General features: G+C 46.5%; 1 protein-coding gene across 1 annotated transcript; it reads left to right on the top strand.

Moving 5' to 3' along the window:
- Nucleotides 1–3387: 3387 nt before the first annotated feature.
- Nucleotides 3388–14090, top strand: LOC112829238 (solute carrier family 22 member 20-like). Its single transcript, XM_073883295.1, has 7 exons — nucleotides 3388–3735; nucleotides 5506–5609; nucleotides 8638–8792; nucleotides 8904–9115; nucleotides 11342–11457; nucleotides 11757–11971; nucleotides 13957–14090. Exons 1-7 carry the CDS (start codon nucleotides 3388–3390, stop codon nucleotides 14088–14090), a joined length of 1284 nt encoding a protein of 427 aa, XP_073739396.1.
- The last annotated feature ends 10391 nt before the right edge of the window (nucleotides 14091–24481 follow it).

Below are 24481 nucleotides of genomic sequence, written 5' to 3'. Positions count from 1 at the left end.
ACCGGCTCTAAGGGGCCAAACCACATAACGAACCTGCCACCCTCTACTTTCCCCTTCGCATGCCCAGCCCTGGGCACCCGGGCTACTAGCATTTGCAAGGAGCACAAAAAGGGGGTGGGGATGGGGGACTCTCACCTTGTGTTTCTTTTGCAGCCATTATGCTCCCTGGTTTGGGCAATCAGTAGTGTTGATATTGATGCTAACGATCATGAACAAGAGGTGGAGACTCCTAAGGTGACCCGGCATGGCCCACAAGGCAGGCGGTGGGAGATGATTTAGGATGGTACAGGGGACATAAGGAGGAAACCACTGAGCCCCCTGGGGACAAGCCTACACAAATGGTGCGGGTAGGACATGGAGAAGACTGGAAAAGGGCGAAGTGATTGTTGAGGGACCAGGCATGGGGGTGGCAGGGCTGTGGGAGGACAGGAACACTTTACCCCTGGGAGGTCAGAGTACAGAAAGGGACACTAATCTCTTTCTCTCGGCTCTTGTTCATGGGGCATCTGGCCAGTTTAACCCAGCCATTTACTGCCACCCTCAACTCGACCACTGACTGATAAAGAGTCTTTTGTGGGGGAGCCAGGGGAGGGGCAGAGGGAGAGAGAATCTTAAGGAGGCTCCACGCCCAGGATGGAGCCCGACGCAGGGCTCAGTCTCACGACCCTGAGATCATGACCTGAGCCGAAATCAAGATTGGACGCTCAACCAACCGAGCCACCCAGGTGCCCCTAATAAAGAGTCTTAATCAGACACCTGCCAACAACTACTGAATCCAAGAGGGAGCAGCCTCCACTCAAGAGGACAGAACAAGATGAACTTTCTGGACATGGCTTGGTCTCTTTGGTTCCCTCTTGTTATCGTTGGATGGGTTTTTATGTTTCTCAGAGACTGGTTGCTCTAAACTCTCCAGCACGGTGGCAATGGGCAATCACATTGCCCTGCACTTCCTGCAGGCTGGTCAAGGTGAGGTGTATGGCTGCCAGCCTCTCTTGCTGCATTATTTATTTAACGACCTGTTTGCTGTCTTGGCTGGGGTCTGGGCTGTGTAGGCCTGGGCAGCCCACAGACGGGCAGCTGTGCCTACTCTAGTCAGGGTTTCTAAGACGAAGAAAGTGGAGTTGGTCCATGGTAACCCACAGAATGGGAGAAAATATTTGCAGTTCATATATCTGAGGAGGAATGGATATCCAGAATATAGAGAGGACACCTAAAACTCCCCAAGACAACACGATTAAAAAATGGGCAAAGGACTTGAAAAGACATTTTCCAAAGACAGACAAATGACCAATAAATAAGCACATGAAAAGATGCTCAACATCACTGATCATTAGGGAAATGCATATGGAAACTACAAGGAGACACACCCGACACTCATTCGATGGCTACTATCAACAAAACAAAATACCAGGTGTGGGCAAGGATGTGGAGAAATTGCAACATTTTCACACCATTGGTGGGAATGTAAAATGGCGTGGCCACCGTGGAAAGCAGTATGACAGTTCCTCCAAACATGAAAAGTGGAATTACATAATGATCCAACAATTCCACTTCTGGGTATATACCCCAAAGAACTGAAAGCAGGACATCCAAGAGATATTTGTACATCCACGGTTATTGGCAACATTAATCACAAGAACTAAAATGTGGAAGCAAACCACATGTCCACTGATGGATGAATGGATAAACAAAATGTGGTATAGACAGACAAAGGAATATTATTCAGCCTTAAAAGGAAGGAAATTCTGAACACACTACAGCATGGATGAACCACAAGGACATTATGCTAAGTGAAATAAGCCAGTCACAAAAAACCAAATCTGCATCACTCCATTTATATGAGGTGCTTAGAGTGGTCAAAATCATAGAGACAGGAAGTAGAAGGGTGGTTGCCAGGGCCTGGGGAGTGGGGGATGGGGAGTTAGTGTTTCATGGGGACAGAGTTTCAGTTCGACAAGATGAAGAGTTGTAGAGGTAAATGGTAGTGATGTTTGCACAGCATTGTGAGTGTATTTAATACCACTGAACTGTGCATTTAAACATGGTTAAGATGGCAAATTTTATGTGTATTTTATCATAATTTTTAAATCACAATTTTTAAAAAATTGAAAAAACACTTGGTTCAAGCCCCTGTCAGTACAATTAATTTTGGTGTCCGATGGGGTGGCCTCAGCTGCAAGGAAAAGGTTGGGGGTGGAGTTTTGGGGGAATGCTTGGCCATGGCACCCTGGTGACGCTGAACATGTCCACACAGGCCACCAGGCAGAGGCTTGAACCACAGCTTGTCTGATTCTGGGCAAGAAGCTATGGTCCTCTGGGACACCGGAGGGTAGGAGGACGGTGGGAGCCACCATGAGGCCATCTGCCCCTCACCCACCTATGTACCCAGAAGCATCATGAGACTTCCTTGTCACCTCTGTGTTCTGATGTGGCCTGAGGCCTCTGACCACCCCCCTCAGGAGAGAGCTGCAGGATATAAAAGCACTCAGCTGTGGGGCACCCCACAACTCACCTTGCAGTCCCCAGACCCCTTTGGTCTCAAGGTTGTCCTTTTTAGTACATAGGACAAGAGCTTCAGGGAGCTGACACCTTTGGCTTATTCGCCTTCTCGCTGTCTTTGTAAGTAATAAGCCTTAAATCTGAAAGTGGCTCGTTGTGTCTTTACCAGCCAAATTAGTCAGGCCTCAACCGTGGCCTGGTACTGTCTTGAATACGAGTTTGACCATGGCCTACGCTTTCGCCTCTCATCTTAACCAAGGCTGACTCAGAGAATTTACACCTTTTTTTTAAAGATTTTATTTGTTTATTTATTTATTTGACACAGAGAGAGAGCACAAGCTGGGGGAGTGGCAGGAAGGAGAGAGAGAGAATCAGGCTCCCCACTGAGCAGGGAGCCCAATGTGGGCCTCAATCCCAGGACCCAGAGATCGTGACCTGAGCCGAAGGCAGACACTTAACCGAGTGAGCCTCCTGGGCGCCCAAGAATTTATCACTTTTTGTTGCCACGCACACAGCTGTAAAGATGCTCATAGGCCTGGGAAGGATAACCAGTCTGCAGGTCTTCGGTAAATATTGACAACGGACTTATGCAATTAAGACACAGGGAACTTATCTGGAAGGCTTCTATTTAAATGGTCACATGAAGTTTATTCCTTGAAGAAATATTCTTATGTAGGAACACCTTATTTCCTCATGGAGAGCAAATAAGATGTAATGATACTATGGTTCTGGGCAAATGCCCAGACGCTCTTTCCCAAGAACCCACTAGAAGGAGGCTAGAGAGTCTATAAAATAGCCCGCAAGTAGGTGTGTGGAAACGTTTCTGTCAACAGCTATAGTGGAAAGAACACCATGGGATTCTCCGACTTGCTCCACACCATCGGCGGCATGGGGAACTTCCAAATCCTCCAAACTGTTCTCATGATGTTCCCTGCCATCCTGATCGCCTGTCACAGCTTCCTGCAGAACTTCACTGCCACGACCCCAGAGCATCACTGCCGGCCAACCAACTGGACCAATGGGTCTCATGTCCCAGATGGTGTCGGGGATGGGGACTTGCTGCAAGTCTTCATCCCACTGGACAAGGACCAGAAGCCTGAGCGGTGCCTGAGGTTCTCTGAGCCCCACTGGCAGATCTTAAACCTCAATGGCACCTCCTCTTTGAGCTTGGACACCGAGGCCTGCCTGGATGGGTGGGTGTATGACCGGACTGTTGGCTCCTCAATTGTTTCTGAGGTGAGGTAAAGTTACAGCTGAATGCTGGGTCTTCAGATGATTTTGTTTGTTTGTTTTATTTTAATGGAGACGTAACTTACTCCATTAAATGCTCAAAATTTAAATGTGCAGCTGGATAAATTTTACATATGTAAACACCAGGTCAAGATACAGGTTATTTCTAAGGACCCCAGAAGTTTCCCTTGTAATCTTCTGCATCACTACTACCCCCCTCAACCTCCAGTATAACCACCAATCAGACTTCTATCACCATCTCTTGGTACTGCTTATGCTTGAATTTCATATGAATGGAATCAAAGAGTATGTGTTCTTTAGTGTGTTGGGATTTTTTTTCATTCAATATAGATTTTTAAGAGTCATCCATGTTGATATATGCTTTGGGAGTTGGTTCTTTCTCAGTTCCTCAGAGCATTCCGTTGCACGAATATGCCACAGAGTGTATGTCCATTCTTTTTTTTTAAGTAATTTTTAAAAAATATTTTATTTATTTGAGAGAGAGAGCACAAGCAGGGGGGAGGAGTAGAGGGAGAGGGAGAAGGAGACTCCCCACTGAGCAGGGAGCCCATTGCAAGACTCGATCCCAGGACCCTGGGATCATGACCTGAGCCAAAGGCAGACGTTTAGACGACTGAACCACCCAGGTGCCCAGTATATGTCCATACTACCGCTGAAATGCACCTGTGCTGTTTCCAGTTTGGGGCTATTATGAGTATCATAGTCATGCGCATTCTTGTACATGTATTGGGGTATTCGTTTCTGCTGGATGTATGCCCAGGGGTGGGATTATAGGATCATAGAGTGGCCCCAGATTCTGCCAAACAGTTTTCTCTGTGTATAAGTTGTTCAGACATGTCTGAGTACTCCATCCCACTGCCCCCCTCCCCAACATTTGGTCCAATGATTTTATTTTGCCTTCACTTAGCTATTTGCAAAGCAGTCAGAAAATCGAAATGACATCCATTTTCTTGTGTTTTTTTTTTAAGATTTTTAAAAAAGATTTTATTTATTTATTTGACAGAGAGCAAGAGATCACAAGCAGGGGGAGCGGCAGAGGGAGAGGGAGAGGGAGAAGCAGGCTCCCTGCTAAGCAGAGCCCGATGCAGGGCTCGATTCCAGGACCCTAGGATCATGACCTGAGCTGAAGATAGATGCTTAACTGACTGAGCCACCCAGGTGCCCCTGTTTTCTTGTTTTCCCCCAAATTTCTCAGACCACTGAATGAAATGAGAACAAAAAGAAGGAAAAAATGAAGCATTTCTTTTTTTTTTTTAAGATTTTATTTATTTATTTGAGAGAGAGAATGAGATAGAGAGAGAGCATGAGAGGGGAGAGGGTCAGAGGGAGAAGCAGACTCCCCGCTGAGCAGGGAGCCCGATGCGGGACTCGATCCTGGGACTCCAGGATCATGACCTGAGCCGAAGGCAGTCGCTTAACCAACTGAGCCACCCAGGCGCCCAAAATGAAGCATTTCAAGTAAACTGGGTCTAGATTCGTGTTGGTTGTCTTTCTTTTAGGGTAGAGGTTTCCTAAGACTCAGGACCATGTGTTTTATAAAACATCTGGGATAATGTGCTTGACATTGATATAGAGGTTTGTGCCATTTAAAATAAAAGGGCCAGTGCTCAGGATGGCAGCGTTTTGTGCTTAAGGGCAAGCTGTGGGACCGTATTAGTGTGTAAGAGGTGACGAGGCAGCTCTTAATATTCTATGGAAGCCACATGGTGAGGATGCATGAGCCACCTGCTGACACTTCTGTCTCTTTTCCTCCAGTGGGACCTGGTGTGCGAGCACAAGTCACTGAAGTCCATTGCCCAGTCCATATACATGACGGGACAGCTGGTTGGAGCTACTGCTTTTGGCATCTTCTCTGACAGGTGAGGGGAGGAGGCCCGAGGAAGTCTCCAGAAGCTTCCTACGAGGCTAGAGTTCATGCTATCCCCACACTGTCCTCAAAGGCTCAGGACCCCACTTGGGAAGACCCCCCCCCATGTCCTTCTCCCTGCCAGACAGCCAGGGCCGCAACTGAGACCTCAAAAGGAGGGGCCAGGGTAGAGCGCTCACCCCTCCCTGCCCGGGTCCTGGACACCCCACTTTTCTAGAAGACAGTCCCTGGTCATGCATCCGATGTGGCTGAGGTGATGGTGCCTCCCTTTTTTGTTCCGCAATGAACTGCAATCATGAATCTCAAATTACTTTCTGCCTGGGGATGAATTTTGAGTCACGTGGCGGCAGAACGCCTTCGTCATATGAATGGTGATGACGCTGGGTCCACGGTCTCATTTCTGCCAACCATGATTTCCCCGCAGGGTTGCCTCCACAGGTCGCTTCCCCAGGAAGAAGGAGGCCCTGTGATGGTCATTATTGATGTGAACGGCTAATTCTACTGAGCGCTCTCCCACATCCTCCCAGTAGCCCTGGGTAGCTGCTCCCATTTCACAGATGAAATGAGGCTTAGCACCACTGGTCCTACAGAAAACTGATTCCAGCATGGACATTTAGTGCTTATTCTTGGAAGTGACGATGATGTTCCCGTGAGGAAAAAGCTCTGTGCTCGATGCCACATCTAGACAGATAATCCTGGTTAAAGCTAAACAAGCCAAGGCACATTTCTGAGAAAGCCAGCCCTGGGTACAGTGTCTTCTAGTCTTTTACCTCTCTTGGTTTTTGCCAGCCTATAGGCTGCATCCCTCCGGTGCAGCAGAAAGAGCATTTCAAGTGGACATCAGCAGAGCTGGGCTCTGCTCCTCTATGAAACCATAGAAAATTCACTTAGCTCTTGGGATCATTTCTGTACAATTGAGGGACTCTCCCAGTCACCCAGTGCCCCCAGTCTTCCCTGTCTCCCCTGGCTGGGCTCCAGGAACACTCAGCCTCGGACCCCTGTGTTGGGATGCCCAGCCTTGAGCTCTGGGCAGGAGGAACTGGTGATGCAAAGGCCTTGCTCATCGGAAAGGAGGCTATCTGGAGGGCCCCAGACTCTGTCCTCACCCCCACCCGACCCAGAGGCAAAAGGAGGGAACTAAGTCATCTCCATGGGGCCGTCAGGGAGCTCTTGCTTTAAATGCCAGTCCCCCAGTAACAAGGGGCCTGCAGCCTGGCCAAATAGTATCTTGTATTCAGATAGCTGAGAGCCACGGGGCATCCGAGGTAGAGCTCCAGTCTACCTCCAGGCACCCACCTCTGGAAAGAGCCCTGGTAGGGAATGGGTAGGAATGACCTCCAGAATGTGTAAACCCTACCTCTTCTCCACTGTTTTCCTGATCCCTTTTGAGACATCCCCTTGACTACGCCCCCCCCTTCCCCCCTACATCCCCCACTCTCCCCTCCTCTCCAGTATACCAGCAAACCCTGTTGGCTCTGTCATCAACATAGACCAGGACCCACCCCCTCCTCTTGCCGTCCCCATGGCTACCACTCGTTCATCTTGCACCTGGCTGGCTGAAACAGCCTTTGAGGGAGCCTCCCTGCTTCTTCCTATCCTTGACCTTGCCTTCTGTTACTCTCAAATCGATGGGAAGAGCCATCTTATTGATACAGAACAGATCCTGGCCCTCCTCTGCTCAACCTTCCACCAGCTCTCCAGTTCCTAGCCAGTGAAGCCTAATGGGCACATGGCATGCTGGCCCTACCTGGGCTGGCCCCAGATCCACTGCCGTGAACCCAGCCCCACCCCCCCTTCTTCCTCCTGCCCTTGCACTGGCTGTTGCCCCCATCAGGGGCATTATGCCCAGGACACCTCTTCAGGTCACTTCTCACAGCCTCGAAGTACAGTGATGTGGATTTCTCACCGGCTGTGGGTGTGGGGCAAGTCATTTCAGCTTGAGCCTCTGTTTTCTCATCTGTAAAATGGGGATAATGATGCTATTGACCTGAGATGACCTGGGAGGAGCCCCAGCACACCTCAGTGCTATGTCTGTGGTGGTACGTTGTGTCACCTGCCCAGAGGACCTTCTCTGGCCACCTTATTTACAACTGCAGCCCCTCTGACATTCCGTGTCCCCCTGCTCTGCTCTGGTTTGTTCTGTAGCCTCTGACGGTCTATGTATTTTACCCATTTATCTTACTTATTGTCTGATTTCTCCCTGACCACAGCTCTCGTACAGTGCCCCAGGCCAGGGCTGTGGGTACAGGTAGGGGGGTCCCGTGGGAAAGGGCAAGTGAGCTCCTGGTGGAGTCCTCAGCCCTTGGCACCTGCCTGGCACACAGGGGCCTAAGAGGAGGTAGAAGAGAATGAGTGTGGGGACAAAGGTCCTTTGGAACATTCGAGCCATTGCTCACACTCCCTCCCCCATGGGACAGGGACTAGAAGCCATACTCAGATGCCCGTTATAGCCCCATTCAGAGACAGCTATACTTTTTTTTTTAAAGATTTTATTTATTTATTTGAGAGAGAGAGAAAGCACATGAGGGGGGGGAGGGTCAGAGGGAGAAGCAGACTCCCTGCCGAGCAGGGAGCCCGATGCAGGACTCGATCCAGGGACTCCAGGATCATGACCTGAGCCGAAGGCAGTCGCTTAGCCAACTGAGCCACCCAGGCGCCCCGGAGACAGCTATACTTTAACAAGGAACAGAGCCAAGAGGCAAAGAATTGAGCGTCCTCCCATAGGGGAATTCTAGGCCTTGGCAACTCGTGTGGGGAGGGGCCGGGGCAAGGAGGGAGTCCCTTCCCAAGGCCTTTTTCTTCGATTGGGAGGGTGTTAAGAGGTCAGGGATACCTTCCTAGGACCCTTGATCCCATTGTGAAGGCGGCTTCCCAAGCCCTTGTCTAAGGATGCAGTGAAGTGGGGGGCTGACAGGTGGAGGGGAGCAGACTGGAGCGAAAGCAGAGGCAGAGTGGCCTCTAGTCGTCTTTGCAGCCGGACCCCGGGCTCAGCCTGGCCGCCCCATCTGTCCCGGTTGCAGGTGTGGGCGCAAGATGGCGCTGCAGAGCGGGACCCTGCTGATGATCATCATGGGCACCAGCGCCGCTTTTGCGCCCAGCTTCCCCGCTTACTGCGTGCTCCGCTTCCTCAGTGGGGTGGCAATGACCGGCATCATTATCACCAGCCTCTGCCTCGGTGAGTACCCCTGCGGAGCCCTGGGGTCCCTGTCACTGGCCAACCCAGGCTGACCTCTCTCCCTGGCCCTGTGGAGCTCATTACCAGCAATGCCAAACTTGTCATTCCCAGCCATGGAGTGGACCCCGACGCAGAAGCGGACGCTGGTCAATATCTACACCATGTATATGATCACGCTGGGCCAGGTGGTCCTCACGGGCCTGGCCTACCTCATCCAGCAGTGGCGCTGGCTACAGGGCACCGTTTCTGTCGCCTACGTGATTATTCTTCTCTACTCTTGGTACGTCGTCTGCCAGACGTACTGTGCAGAGTTGCCTTGTCTGGTCTGTCTTCCTGGGAAGTGTTTGCTGACCTCAGAGCTTACTTTGGCTTGGGTCTGCTGAGATCTGACCTCCTTAAGGAGAGAAGAGAGGACCCTTGGTATACGATGAGGTGTCATTTGATTTTTTCTCCATATTGTCCTTGGTGAATAGTCCTGCACCATTTGGGGTTCTAAGTGGCTGCACACTTGACCCATACCAAATTCAGTCCTGAGTGACTACAAGGCCCCTTAGAAGCCCTAGGCTCCCATGAAATGCCTCATGGAGTCAGACTTGAAGATGTTTGGCCACTCCACTCAGCCAATGAGATGAGGTTTACCATACAAATCCAGAGCCACAATGAAAGTAAGAACTCTCAGAAAAATGACACTGAAAATCCATACTAGTGCCATGAGAGATTTTGAGAGTGTAGCATGAAATGAGAAATGCAGGTAACAGAATACGTGTACAACTTGGAGATCGTTTTGCAAAAGCAAACACATGCTTACGTCTGTATCTTGCGATCTGATGAAAAGGAAAATGGGAGAAACAACCACCAGCCCATTCACAGTTGCTCTCCTTATTCCTCCCGTTTTGATTTTTTGGATTTTCCCTTGGATCTCCTTGTTTTCAAGTGGGCCAGCCCTTGACATATGGTGATTGGGACAGCGAGCCCAGTGCCTGCGTGGGTACTGTGGGTGGAGATCCCTTGACACCTCCAGCTGGTCAGGGTCAGGGGTGGGCAGGAGGCTCTGCCTTGTCTGATCATGCCTCCAGATCATTCCCTCCCTCACCCCATTCCCTCTCACTACTAGGGGCCTGCCAGAATCGGCTTGCTGGCTCATCACTCACAACAAACCTGACAAGGCTGTGAAAAATCTGCAGATTGTGGCAAGATTAAATGGCAGAAAGGAGCAGGGAAGGAAACTCACTCCAGAGGTATGCACAAAGGGAACCCACACACTACCTGAACCCTTCCTCCTGACCTGGTGGTAATTCTCAGTGAGGGCTTAAGTTGGCTGCCAAGGGTGAACAAAGAGTTAAGTTTCTACATCCAGAAGTAGTAGCTGCCACCATCAGATAGCCAGAGGACCTGTGGGAAAAGTGTCCTGTTACACCCTTTCTCAGAAGCTACCACAGGGTACATTCCACCAAAACAAGAATGTCAACCAGGGAATCCAGGAAATAGAAGATCCAAAATAGGAGAAAGGTAAAGAAGAAGGGAAAGAGTTGTACAGAAAACCTAGAGAACAATCAATCTGTACTGAAGCAAAAGAATAGCCATTTACTGGAGGCCTTTCATGAAGAAAAAAAAAATGATGCTGAGAGATTGCTTGTTATACTTTATCTTAACAAGAGTTTTATGGTTCTATCAAAGAATTTGGGCATAAATTAGTGCCAAGTACTTAAGAAATCAAGAGTATAAGCAAGCAAATACACCAAAGAGGCAATTATTAACTCCAGGAAAATAAAAAACTCACGTCACAGAAAGAAATATAATCAAGAGTACACTACATGGTTCAACTCTGAATGAGACTTACATTGGGAGAATTACAGAAGGGAAGTTATCGGTCAGCAGTGGTAGAGTAAGAGGGTTAAATCCTCATTCTTTCTTAGTATAAATCAATCTAAAGTTGGAAAATCAAGCCATAGCAATATAGCATTTTATCTGCAAATAGGAGATAAATATGAGAAGAAACACCTAGAAGAGTGGAAGGCAGTTGCTTCTGGAGAGTAGGAATTGGGAGTGGTACTAGAGAAAGGAGAGGCAGGGACCTTTCTAACTATGAACGTGAAGAAACAAAATAACAATGGCTAAGATCCCAGACTCGGGGCCATTCACCTGGGTTTGACTCCTAGCTCTCTCCTTATAGCTCTGTGATCTTGGGCAAGTTATTTAACCTTCTGAGCTTCAGTTTCCTCATCTGTAAAAAGGATAATAGAATCTCCCTTACATTCAATAAGTTAGTTCACGTCAAGTACTTAGACCCCCATCTGACAAATAACAAGCGTTCAATAAACGATGGTCATTGTTGACCATCAAGAAAGGCTAGTTAAAAGAAAAGGAGAAGTTGCTCCAAAAGAGAAGACACACCCAAAATTTGAAGTCCTCTACTTCTTCTTGGAGGTGTGTGTGAAGGAATTGGCCAATGTGGGAGGAATCAAGCAACTCTATGGCATCAGAAAGTGGAAGGACTAAGGGCCAGAGCCCTTTCTTCCGGCATCCCCACTCTGGTCTTTTCCTACCAGGTTGTAAGGATCCACGTGCAGGAAGACACAGCTGCTGTGAAGGAGTCCCCATTCTTCCTAGATCTCTTCCGCACTCCGGGACTCTGCAGGATCACTTGCTGTATCGCCCTGGGGTGGTGAGTGGAGCCCCAGGGAGTGACCCCCGAGTCATTCACCTGCCACCTGTTCCTGAGTTGTCATTCCCTGGTGCCCCACTGGCTTGAGACAGAGATGCAGGCAACCCATCACGGCTAAGCAATCTGAGAAGATGGGAAAACCTGGCAAAGTCTGGAACTTGAGAGGATTTGGTTTTAGAATAGGATCACATCCCATCCATGGCCAAAATGTTGGATAGACTCCTTCCATTGGAAAGAAAGGCAAACCATGGGCCACCTCTAGGGTATGAAATAAACTACCGGCACTTTCTCTCTTCCAGGTTTTCCACGGGCTTTTCCTTCTATGGGCTGGGTTTAGATGTGCAGAGATTTGGGTTCAACATCTACTGGACACAAGTGCTGTTTACAGTGGTGGATATCCCCACGAAGCTGATGACAGGCCTGAGTATGGCCTACTTTGGCCGCCGAATCACCACCGTCTCCCTGCTGCTGGTGGCCGGTTGCACAATCCTCGTCACTGCATTTCTTCCTCAAGGTGAGGTTTTCTTCTGGGTCTCATGAAAATTCTCTTCTGATATGATGGACAACATGGTATGGTTTGATGATTCAGAGCAGACTAGAGAACCAGATGAACCTGTTTTCAAGTGGTCTCCTGTGATCATGGACAAGTTGACCCACTTACCCTCTGCTGACCCTCACAGTTATTTAGGAAGAATAATTAAGAGGCCCTTATTGGGGGTTGACAGCATGCCAAGCACTGTGCTAGCACTTCACATGTATCAACTCATCTGACTGTCACGAGGACTCCATGAAGTGCTTTTGTAACTGAAGCATAAATAAAGCACAGAGAGGTGAAGTGACTTGTCCAAGGTCACACAGCTAAGAGGTGTTAACATTGGAGAAAACAACATGATGGCTTCATGGGTGTTTTTGTTATATCAATCTCTATAGTTTTCCATATGTTTGAAATAATATTTTAAAGAATAATAAAAGATCATGTGTAAAAGTTCTTATCCCAGTGCCTGGCTCATAGTAAACACCGAATGAATTTTAGTTATCATCATATAAGTAAGTTTATAAAGGTATAAATTCAGCCTTCTGAGATCTAGTAGCAAGGGATACTAATTTGAGATGGTTGTAGGAATCACAGAAATCTAGAATCCTGCAAGTGGGAGGTGTGTTGAAGACTGCCTCATCTATCATTTTACTGATGAGAACACTGTGTCCATGGGACAGTCACTTCTCCGACTCCCCAGGACAGGGCTAATCTCAGCATCCCTCACTCCCCAACTCCCCCTTCCTCAACTGAAAATACCAACTTTGGTTGTTAGTTACTTCACAGCTATTTCTTGAGCACCTGCCTACCCTGGGCTCAGAGCAGACCCAGGCTCATGGAGCCTAGAGGCCTTCAGGGAGACAGACAGTAACCAATCGCTTTGTATCAATTGCTGTTGGGATCAGTGCCCCAGGGAGTCAGGAAATATACAGCGGGCTTGATGCAGTGAATAGCTGTTGGCCAAAGTAGCATTTGAGTTGAGATCTGAAGAAGAATGAGAAATAATAGGTGAATAATGGGGAGGGGAGCACGCCGAGGAGCGAGAACTGCGGGTGCAAAGGCCCTGAGGCAGGGAGGTGCTTGACACATTGAGATGTCAGAACAGGTGATTGCATTGACATTTAATTAATTTCCTTTTGTCTACACCCCACCCACCGCCTTCTCTCAGACATGAATACCTTTCAGATGATCCTCTGTTTACTTGGAAAAGGGAGCCTGGCTGGCTGTTTTAGTTGTCTCTACCTATACACCATGGAGCTCTTCCCAACAGAAGTCAGGTAAGAAGATGGATCAGAGTCTCTGGGACCAAGAGGGCAGCCTCTGTCCCTCAGGACTGGGCCACGAAGGAAACCAGCCTCCATTTGGAAATAGTTTTGTGGTGTCACATCTCAAAGGAGCAGGTTCATGTCACTATTTTATCGTGATTTTGGTTATCATAGGACATTGCTCTTGGAGTAGTGACTGGAGCTTGACAGGCACTCCATAAATGGTCTCATTTCTATAGCTTCAGAAAAGTGTAAATATCCTAGATAGCGGTAGCAAATCGAGGAGTTGAGGACGTCGAGTACTGGAACAGTGCCTAGCACAAAACACGTGCTCGGTAAGTATTAGCTGTCAGTTTTCCCATCATTGTTATGGTTCCCAATAAGCATCCTGCAGGGCCACGTCTGAGATGAATGTTCCCTTCCTCATGATGTGCCCCCACACGACCCATACCAAGATCTGGCCCTTTGCCACACAGCCTTCTTATCTCTCGTGCACTGGTGCTGAGACTCAGCGCCTGGTTCATTCATTCATTCACCAAATCCTATTAGACTTGTCGCAGGTGCTTGAATTAGGGCAGTGCGCATGCAGGCTCCCAAACCCTTCCTACGGTCTCTCTCACCACAGGCAGATAGGGATGAGTGCCGGAATCTTCAGCACACGCCTGGGCTCCCTCTTGTCCCCCATGGTCTATATCCTAGGCAACCATAGCCCACTGCTACAGCCTGTGATATTTGGCCTGGTCCCTATCGTGGCGGCTGTAGCAGGCTCCTTCCTGATGGAGACGAATAACCAGCCATTGGTGAACACCATCCAGGAGACAGAGAAGAGGTAGGAGACTTCCTGCTCCCTCTCTCCAGCATTTCAGAAAGTCCTTGTAGATTGTGGGGACGGAGCAGTGGGAATGGGTCTGCTGGGGTTCTTGCTGCCCTGGCAGGAGTGGGGCACCCCCTGGGCCCATTTCAGGACTCTGGGGCAGCTCCCACTGCCCCTGCCCCTCCATCTGTATATATAATAATGGCTTCGGGTGTATTAAACTTGGTGGTGACTGTCCAGGAGCCTGATGAAGCATTTGGAGGTAAATCATGCAGGAGGCCATATACAATGCTGCCAAATTCTTCTTTTATTAAATACATCATCACTTTGTATGTGGAGGGGACCTGTCGCATGGCTAAAGTCCCTCCTCTCACCTAACCTATGGCTGCAAAACCACATGGTGGTGACCAAGGAGGTCAGTCTGTTCCTCCAGATGAAGTTCAGCCAGGCATTCTATTTTAGAATGAAGGTGGTCATTCTACCCACTGAATCGACCCACTGAACACTTCTTTGCAAGTGGGTTCCTGGTCTGTGGCTTGGCTGATCTGGGCTGGGCTTGGGTGTGTCTGCAGGTTGGTGGGGCTCTGCTCCAGATGGGCTGGGCTGGTCTGGGGGCAACTCCCTGGGGAGTTTCATCCTCCTTCTGGGACCAGCAGGCCTCTCCTTCTCAGGGCAGTGACAGAGACCCAAGAGCCCTTCCATCCCCGAAGCTCTCACTTTTCCACTCAGAGCTTATTCTATGCTTCTCCTTGCCCAGAATAAAGATGGCTCAAGACAAGCAAAGAAACATCAGTGAACATATCACCAAGAATGGATTGGCCGCACTTCTTCCAGAAAAGACAAAAGTAGAATGCACAGTGTGATTTCTTTGGACCCACACCTATATTCTGAATGGCCCTGGATCTCTTCACAACTTTCTCACATTTTGAAATGTGACGGATCTTGCCAAGGAAATGCTGTGGCACCTCACTTGACGTCTAATGGAAAAAGCAATGATAGTGCTGTGATCTGGAAATATTATAAGGCAGACGAGTCATTCGACTGATAGGCCAACTGAGAAAAGACATGTATTGGACAATCAAGGACATTTGAATAGGAAGAATGGGCTTTAAACAAATATTAAGGGATCTGTTGATTTTGTGAAGTTGGCAGTGGCATTAGGTTATATAAGCCAATGTCCCTTTTTAAAAAAGATGTTAAGCTGAAGTATTTAGGAATGAAATGAAACATTGGGACTTTGCTTTAAAATACTAGAAAAGTGCACAGAATGAGTGCCAGGCTTGAAGCAGGGGGTTCGTCGTACTTCCTACCTTTGGATGTGTTTGGAAATTTTTATGATAGAAGTATTTTTCAAGTCCAGCAGCTTTTTTCTATGGTTAATGTAAAATGATGACTTGATGGCTAAAAACATCTCCCAGGCTGCTTCCCCAAGGGTTTTGTCTCCTCTGTGGTACTCTTGTCAGACCATGTAGCCCTTAGTAGCCACAGGTCAAGGCCACGTCCTGCACTACCTGTGGACAACCCAACCAGCACTGACATGCAGCCCCGGGCCAGCTGCAGCCATCTGCCCAGATCACAGGGTGGATGCCTGAGACTACAAAAGGCCAAAAACCGAGCAGAGCTTCCAATGGCAAGTGGTGGATAGGTGTGTCCAAGATATCGATCCGAGCGCAATTGACATAACACCCCTCGCTAGTTATTGATATTGCTCCTAAGTTTGGTAATGGCCACTTTGATATATAAGGACCTATGCTTGAGACCATGACCAGAAAGCCCCCACAGGGCTACTGTATGAAGAAGAGCCTCCTGAATTTCTGAAAAGCCACAGAATCCCTTTGTTATCACTGAGGTTCTCTGTTCAGCGTGGACATGTAAATGTATATATTTTTTCTACACCTAAATTTCTCTAACATAGAAGACATATCGAATTGTTGCTGTGTTCATGTTTTGTTACTAGCATCCGATCTAACAATGTTAAATAGAATACAATAAATTTCGTTGTTTCTCAACTGCTAATTCATGTTTTGCTATTTGTTTGTTTATTGTTTGCCTATTTATCAGCTTTAGGTATTAGCAATTAACCAATATCTGATTCTTGTTTGAATTATGATTATGAATTATAATTATATATGGTTTGTTTTTAGAAATAAAAATCCCTTTTTTGAAAACAGATAATTGAACATAATTGAATTAAAGTAGTACATCAAAGTGGAATATAAACCATGACTGCTTCAGAAAATCTAAGTTTAAAAAGATTTTGGGAGGAGCAAGATGACGGAGGAGTAGGAGACCTAAATTTCGTCTGGTCCCAGGAATTCAGCTGAATAGGGATCAAACCATTCTGAACACCTACGAACTCAACAGGAGGTCGAAGAAAAGGATAGCAACAACTCTCTGAACAGAAAAGGGACCACTTTCTGGAAGGTAGGACGTGCGGAGAAGTGAATCCGAGGTGATATTTGGGAAGATAGACCGTGGGGGGAGGAAGCCTCCCATCATCCGGCTACCCGTGAGTGCTAGAGCCGCGGAGCACAAAATTGGAACTGTTAGAAGCCGGCTCCGCTGAGGGACGTCGCGCCAGTGGCTAAGCGGGGGGTGGAACCCTCGCGGGACAGTGTGGTCTCAGGACCCTCGGGGTCACAGAAAGACCGGGGGTGCCTGAGTGCGGCAGAGCTCCCAGGGATCGGAGCGGGGAAACCGGCTGCAGAGACGGAGCCGAGGCGTGGACTCTCAGCTCGGGGTGGCCATAAACTGTGATCCGCGGCCCAGTCGGGCCACTGCTCCTCCAGCAGGGACCCAACAAGCGGCAGAGCCGGGGAGACTCCCCTCCCTCGCCCGGGAGGAGCGGCGCGGGAGCGCACCGCAGGGATCTGCTGGGTTTGGAGACTCCACACGGGGTCGGGTGCCAGAGATAGCAACGCTCGGTCACAGGCCGGGTGAGCACGGAGTGCGGCCGGAGACAGGGGACACGGGAGTGACTGGCTGCTTTTCTCCAGGGGCGCACTGAGAAGCGGCGCCCCGAGTTCTCGGCTCCTCCAGGGCAGAGACTGGGAAGCCGCCATTTTCCCTCTCATCCTCCAAAGCTGTACCGAGAGCTTGCAGGGAACAAAAGCTCCCAAGAGCAAACCCGAGCAGATTACTTAGCCCGGACCGGCAAAGACATTTGGGAACCACGACAACAGGCCCCTCCCCCGGAAGATCAGCAAGAACAGCCAGTCAAGACCAAGTTTACCGATCAATGAGAACGACAAAACCCCAGCGCTAGGGGAATAGAATTCATGGTTTTTTTCCCATGATCCTTTAGTGTTTCAAAATTAATTTTTTTAATTTTCTTTTTTTCTTTTTCTATTTTCTTTGAATTTTTCTTTTTCCCTTTTTCAACCAACATCTTCTCAATCCCTTTTTTAAAGTCTTTTTTTTTTATTTTTAGAGTCATATTCTATCCCTTCATTGTAGTTAACCTCATTTTTTGTATATATACAAGTTGTTCTCTCTTTAAAATTTTGGGATACAGTTTCTTCTAACAGACCAAAATATACCCTAAATCTCTAGTGTATGGCTTTGTTCTAGTCTCCTGCCTGATCACATTCTCTCCCTTTCTTTTTTTTTTTAATTCTCCTCTTTCTTTTTTCAACCAATTTCTTATCAATTCCTTTTATAAAATCTTTTATAATTTTCATCTTTACAGTCATATTCCATCCCTTCATCGTATTTACCCTTATTTTTGTACCTATATAAGCTTTTCTTTCTTTAAAATTTTGGGAGGCAGTTTCTTCTAACAGACCAAAATACACCCAAAATCTGGTGTGTGGCACTGATCTATTTGCCAGCCTGATCATATTTGATCATATTCTTTTTTTTCTTTTCTTTCTTTCTTTCCCTTTCTTTTCCCCCCAGTTTTGGGTCTCTTCTGATTTGTTTACTCTATATTTTTCTGGAGTCATTGTTACCCTGTTAGCATTTTGTTCTCTCATTCATCTATTCTCCTCTGGACAAAATGACAAGATGGAAAAACTCACCTCAAAAAAAAGAACAAGAGGCAGTACCGACTGCCAGGGACCCAATCAATATGGACATTAGTAAGATGTTGGAACTAGAGTTCGGAATGATGATTATAAAGATACTAGCTGGGCTTGAAAAAAGCATGGAAGATACTACAGAAACCCTTTCTGGAGAAATAAAAGAACTAAAATCTAACCAAGTTGAAATAAAAAAGGCTATTAATGAGGTGCAATCAAAAACGGAGGCTCTAGGGGCGCCTGGGTGGCTCAGTCGGTTAAGCGCCTGCCTTCAGCTCAGGTCATGATCCCAGGGTCCTGGGATCGAGCCCCACATCGGGCTCCCTGCTCAGCAGGAAGCCTGCTTCTCCCTCTCCCACTCCCCCTGCTTGTGTTCACTCTCTCACTGTGTCTCTCTCTGTCAAATAAATAAATAAAATCTTAAAAAAAAAACGAAAACAAAAACGGAGGCTCTAACTGCTAGGATAAATGAGGCAAAAGACAGAATTAGTGATATAGAAGACCAAATGATGGAGAATAAAGAAGCTGAGGAAAAGAGAGATAAACAACTACTGGATCACGAGGGCAGAATTCAAGAGATAAGTGATACCACAAGAAGAAACAATAGTAGAATAATTAGGATCCCAGAAGAAGAAAGAAAGAGAGGGGCAGAAGGTATATTGGAGCAAATTATAGCAGAGAACTTCCCTAATTTGGAGAAGGAAACAGGCATCAAAATCCAGTAGGCACAGAGAACCCCCCTCAAAATCAATAAAAATAGGTCAACACCCTGACATCTAATAGTAAAACTTACCAGTCTCAGAGACAAAGAGAAAATCCTGAGAACAGCTTGGGACAAGAGGTCTATAACCTACAATGGTAGAAACATTAGATTGGCAGCAGACCATCTTATCCACAGAGACGTGGCAGGCCAGAAAGGACTGGCATGATATATTCAGAGCACTAAATGAGAAAAATATGCAGCCAAGAATGCTATATCCAGCTAGGCTGTCATTGAAAACAGAAGTAGAGATAAAAAGCTTCCAGGACAAATAAAAACTAAAAGAATTTGCAAACACCAAACCAGCCCTACAAGAAATACTGAAAGGGGTCCTCTAAGCAAAGAAAGAGTCTAAAAGTAACATAGACCAGAAAGGAATAGAGACAATATACAGTAACAGTCACCTTACAGGAAATACAATGGCACTAAATTAATATCTTTCAATAGTTACCCTGAATGTAAATGAGCTAAATGCCCCAATCAAAAGACACAGGGTATCAGATTGGATTAAAAAAACAAGACCCATCAGTATGTTGTCTGCAAGAGACTCATTTTAGACCCAAAGACACCTCCAGATTGAAAGTGAGGGTGCGGAAAACCATTTACCATGCTAATGGACACCAAAAGAAAGCTGGGGTGGCAATCCTTATATCAGACAAATTAGATTTTAAAGCAAAGACTATAGTAAGAAATGAGGAAGGACATTATATCATACTTAAAGGTTCTATGCAACAAGAAGATCTAACAATTGTAAATATCTATGCCCCTAACATGGAAGCAGCCAATTATATAAGCCAATTAATAACAAAATCAAAGAAACACATCGACAACAATACAGTAATAGTAGGGGACTTTACACCCCCCCTCACTTAAATGGACAGATCATCTAAGCAGAAGATCAACAAGGAAATAAGGGCTTTATTTTTTTTTAAAGATTTTATTTATTTATTTGACAGAGAGAGACACAGCCAGAGAGAGAACACAAGCAGGGGGAGCAGGAGAGGGAGAAGCAGGCTTCCTGCAGAGCAGGGAGCCAGATGCGGGGCTATCCCAGGACCACAGGATCATGACCTGAGCCGAAGACAGACACTTAACCATCTGAGCCACCCCGGCACCCTAGAAATAAAGGCTTTAAATGACACACTGGACCAAATGGACTTCACAGATATATTCAGAACATTCCATCCCAAAGCAACAGAATACACATTCTTCTCTAGTGCCCATGGAACATACTCCAGAATAGATCACATCCTAGGTCACAAATCGGGTCTCATCCAGTACCAAAAGATTGGGATCATTCCCTGCATATTTTCGGACCACAATGCTTTGAAACTAGAACTCAATCACAAGAGGAAAGTTGGAAAGAACTCAAATACATGGAGGCTAAAGAGCATCCTACTAAAGAATGAATGGGTCAGAAATTAAAGGAGAATTTAAAAAATTCATGGAAACAAATGAAAATGAAAACACAACTGTTCAAAATCTTTGGGATGCGGCAAAGGCGGTCCTAAGAGGAAAGTATATAGCAATACAAGCCTTTCTTAAGAAACAAGAAAGGTCTCTTGGGGCACCTGGGTGGCTCAGTCATTAATCGTCTGCCTTCAGCTCAGGTCATGATCCCAGGGTCCTGGGATCGAGCCCCACATTGGGCTCCCCACTCGGCGGGAAGCCTGCTTCTCCCTCTCACTCCCCCTGCTTGTGTTCTCTCTCTCGCTGTGTCTCTCTCTGTCAAATAAATAAATAAAATCTTTAAAAAAAAAAACAAGAAACAAGAAAGTTCTCAAATACACAACCTAACCCTACACCTAAAGGAGCTGGAGAAAGAACAGTAAATAAAGCCTAAACCCAGCAGGAGAAGAGAAATAATAAAGATCAGAGCAGAAATCAATGAAATAGAAACCAAAAGAAGAGTAGAACTGAGCAATGAAACTAGGAGATGGTTCTTTGAAAGAATTAATAAGATTGATAAACCCCTGCCCAGACTTATCAAAAAGAAAAGAGAAATGACCCAAATAAATAAAATCATGAATGAAAGAGGAGCAATCACAACCAACACCAAAGAAATACAAACAATTATAAGAACATATTATGAGCAACTCTCTGCCAGCAAATTAGATAATATGGAAGAAATAGAGAGGTATCAACTACCAAAACTGAACCAGGAAGAAATAGAAAACCTGAACAGACCCATAACCACTAAGGAAATTGAAGCAGTAAACAAAAATCTCCCAACAAACAAGAGCCCAGGACCAGATGTCTTCCCAGGAGGAATTCTACCAAACATTTAAAGAAGAATTAATACCTATTCTTCTGAAACTGTTCCAAAAAAAGAAATGGAAGGAAAACTTCCAAACCCATTTTATGAGGCCAGCATTACCTTGATCCCAAAATCAGACAAAGACCCCATCAAAAAGGAGAATTACAGACCAATATCCCTGATGAACATGGATGCAAAAATTCTCACCAAAATACTAGCCAATAGGATCCAACAGTACATTAAAAGGATTATTCACCACGACCAAGTGGGATTTATTCCTGGGCTGCAAAGTTGGTTCAACATCCACAAATCAATCAATGTGATACAATACATTAATAAAAGAAAGAACAAGAACCATATGATCCTCTCAATAGATGCAGGAAAAGCATTTGACAAAGTACAGCATCCTTTCTTTCTTCAGAGTATAGGGATAGAGGGTACATACCTCAATATCATAAAAGCCACCTATGAAAAACCCACAGCAAATATCATTCTCAATGGGGAAAAACTGAGAGCTTTTCCCCTAAGGTCAGGAACGGCAGGGATGTCCACTATCACTGCTGCTATTCAACATAGTACTAGAAGTCCTAGCCACAGCAATCAGACACCAAAAAGAAATAAAATGCATCTGAATCGGCAAAGAAGAAGTCAAACTCTCACTCTTGGCAGATGTATGATATATACAATGGAATATTATGCAGCCATCAAAAAATGAAATCTTGCCATTTGCAACAACGTGGATGGAACTAGAGGGTATTATGCTAAATGAAATAAGTCAATCAGAGAAAGACAAGTATCATATGACCTCACTGATATGAGGAATTCTTAATCTCAGGAAACAAACTGAGGGTTGCTGGAGTGGAGGGGGGGTGGGAGGGACGGGGTGGCTGGGTGATAGACACTGGGGAGGTTATGTGCTATGGTGAGCGTTGTGAATTGTGTAAGACTGATGAATCACAGATCTATAACTCTGAAAAAAATAATACATTATATGTTTAAAAAAAAAGATAGTAGGAAGGGAAAAATGAAGGGGGGGAAATTGGAGGGGGAGGCGAACCATAAGAGACTATGGACTCTGAGAAACAAACTGAGGGTTCTAGAGGGGCGGGGGCTGGGGGGGATGGGTTAGCCTGGTGTTGGGTATTAAGGAAGGAGGGCACATACTGCATGGAGCACTGGGTGTTATATGCAAACAATGAATCATGGAACACGACATCAAAAACTAATGATGTAATGTATGGTGACTAACATAACATAATAAAATTTAAAAAAAAAGATTTTGATCGGGGCACCTGGCTGCCTCAGTCAGTGGAGCCAGCGGCTCTTTTTTTTTTTTTTAGGGTTTATTTATTTGAGAGAGAGCGTGCATGTGTGTGCACAACACACACACACACACACACACTCACAGTGGGGAGGGGTAGAGGGAGAGGGAGAGAGAGAATCTCAAGCAGATTCCCTGCTGAGCATGAGCCCAGTGCAGGGCTCGATCTCACAACCCTGAGATCATGACTGACTGATCATGTCAAGAGCTGGACACCCAACCAGCTGAGCCATCCAGGTGCCCCATGAGTGACTCTTGTTCTCAGGGTTGTAGGTTTAAGCCCCACATTGGGTGTAGAGATTACTTAAAAATAAAATCTTTAAAAATAAATTAATTAAATATTTTGATCATACCTGAGCTCAAGAATGACAAATCATCGGGGCGCCTGGGTGGCTCAGTTGGTTAAGCGACTGCCTTCGGCTCAGGTCATGATCCTGGAGTTGCAGGGTCTAGTCCCGCATCAGGCTCCCTGCTCAGTAAGGGAGTCTGCTTCTCCCTCTGACCCTCTCTCCTCTCATGTTCTCTCTCTCATTCTCTCTCTCTCAGATAAATAAATAAAATCTTTAAAAAAAAAGAATGACAAATCATCTATGAATATGATTTCACATATCATATCAATTTTTCAGAATTATAATGATTAACTTTAGTATTTCCTATTTTGCTTGTTCATTGCCTTAAAAATCAGTATGTTTGTTTTATTTTTATTGTATTAATTAATTAATTAATTTTTGGTCGGCAGCAAAGCAAGTTTTATTGAGCGATACCAAAATGATAGTACAAAGCTCCCAAGGAGGGAAGGGACCCAAAGGGGTTGCCCCCGGAGTTTCTAAGTCTAGGGGTTTTTACGGGCTTGTTGGAGGGCTGTTTTCATCTGATGAACCCTCCCTGCGCCGGTCATCCAATCAGGTTTTTGTCACCTATCTATCATAGGGGCAAGGGCGGAGGGCTCCTTCCAGGGCAGCGTAAAAGCCTTTTAAGGGTAGTTTCCTCTTGGGGGCGGGGGGTGGGGCTTGTCCCCACCTGCCTGCCTTCCAATTATCCTTCATTATACCCCCTCTGAAGAGGTAACCCTAACTGCTGTTTGGGAAAAAGGGTGACGACTGATCGTAGCTATGTCCTGCTGGTCAGGGGTGTTAGATGGGGCAGTCAGGGTTCCTCTCGTCCGGATCTACCAAGGGGTCCCCTGCAGGTGTCTGGTTTGACCTCCATGTGAAGCTCCATCTGAACCACCAACATTTGGAGTCTGATGGCCTTTATTCTGGAAGATATAAAGTGGATTAGGGAATTTAGGAGGCAAGGCCCAAAGCACAATGCAAGACCAGTACAGCCAGGGGTCCGGTGAGAGATAAAGCCTGTCTTCGTGAACTCCCCACATGCTGTGAGGAGAGGGCAGGAAAAAGGAAAAAGACTTACCTGTGTCTTGTTGCTTCAAGACTAGCTTGAGTCCTCTCTGGGTTCACAGAGGGATTTCAGGTATCCAGCCTTCAACTTGAGGCACTTTGCTGTTGGAGTTGTTAAATCACTGTATGTGGGTTTTCCCAGACCAGTTCTAACAAGCACTTGGTCCCCAGGGTGAAATGGGAGAGGTTGGTTATTTTGGGGCTGAGAGTTGGGAAGCTCCTTGCAAGAGGGAGGAAATGATTTATTAAATCAAAGGCTTCCTCGTCTATCAGCAGGTCATTTACAAGGAAAGGTCTCCCATATAAGGCAATAGGGAGCAGAGATACCCAATTTTTACTTGTTTCTTGTGCTACTTCATTTTTCCAAGTATTGAGGTCTTCAGGCACAGTGTGATAGATAAAGCCCCAAACCTTGGATGCTCCCTCTGTTATCACTCCGCAGGGCCTGGGGGAGTCCAAACCGAGGGATCTTCTGAGGCTTTTTTGGATCTACAGGGGAAGGCCTTAACCCAGTGGGTGAGGGTGTCTACCCAAACCAGGAGGTAACTGTCGCTTTACCAATCTTCCCCAGGGTAACTTCCTACTCTCTGTATGCCTCTGGGGACTTGTGAATGGGAGAACTGGTTATTCTTCATGTTTTTCCTGTTCCAGAG

The sequence above is a fragment of the Callorhinus ursinus genome, unplaced genomic scaffold (genome assembly GCF_003265705.2).
Source record: "Callorhinus ursinus isolate GAN/ISIS: 27379988/994484 unplaced genomic scaffold, GSC_fseal_2.0 scaffold51, whole genome shotgun sequence".
NCBI classification, from domain to species: domain Eukaryota; kingdom Metazoa; phylum Chordata; class Mammalia; order Carnivora; family Otariidae; genus Callorhinus; species Callorhinus ursinus.
The sequence above is the reverse complement of the archived record's forward strand: the minus strand, read 5'-3'. Positions and strand labels throughout refer to the sequence as shown.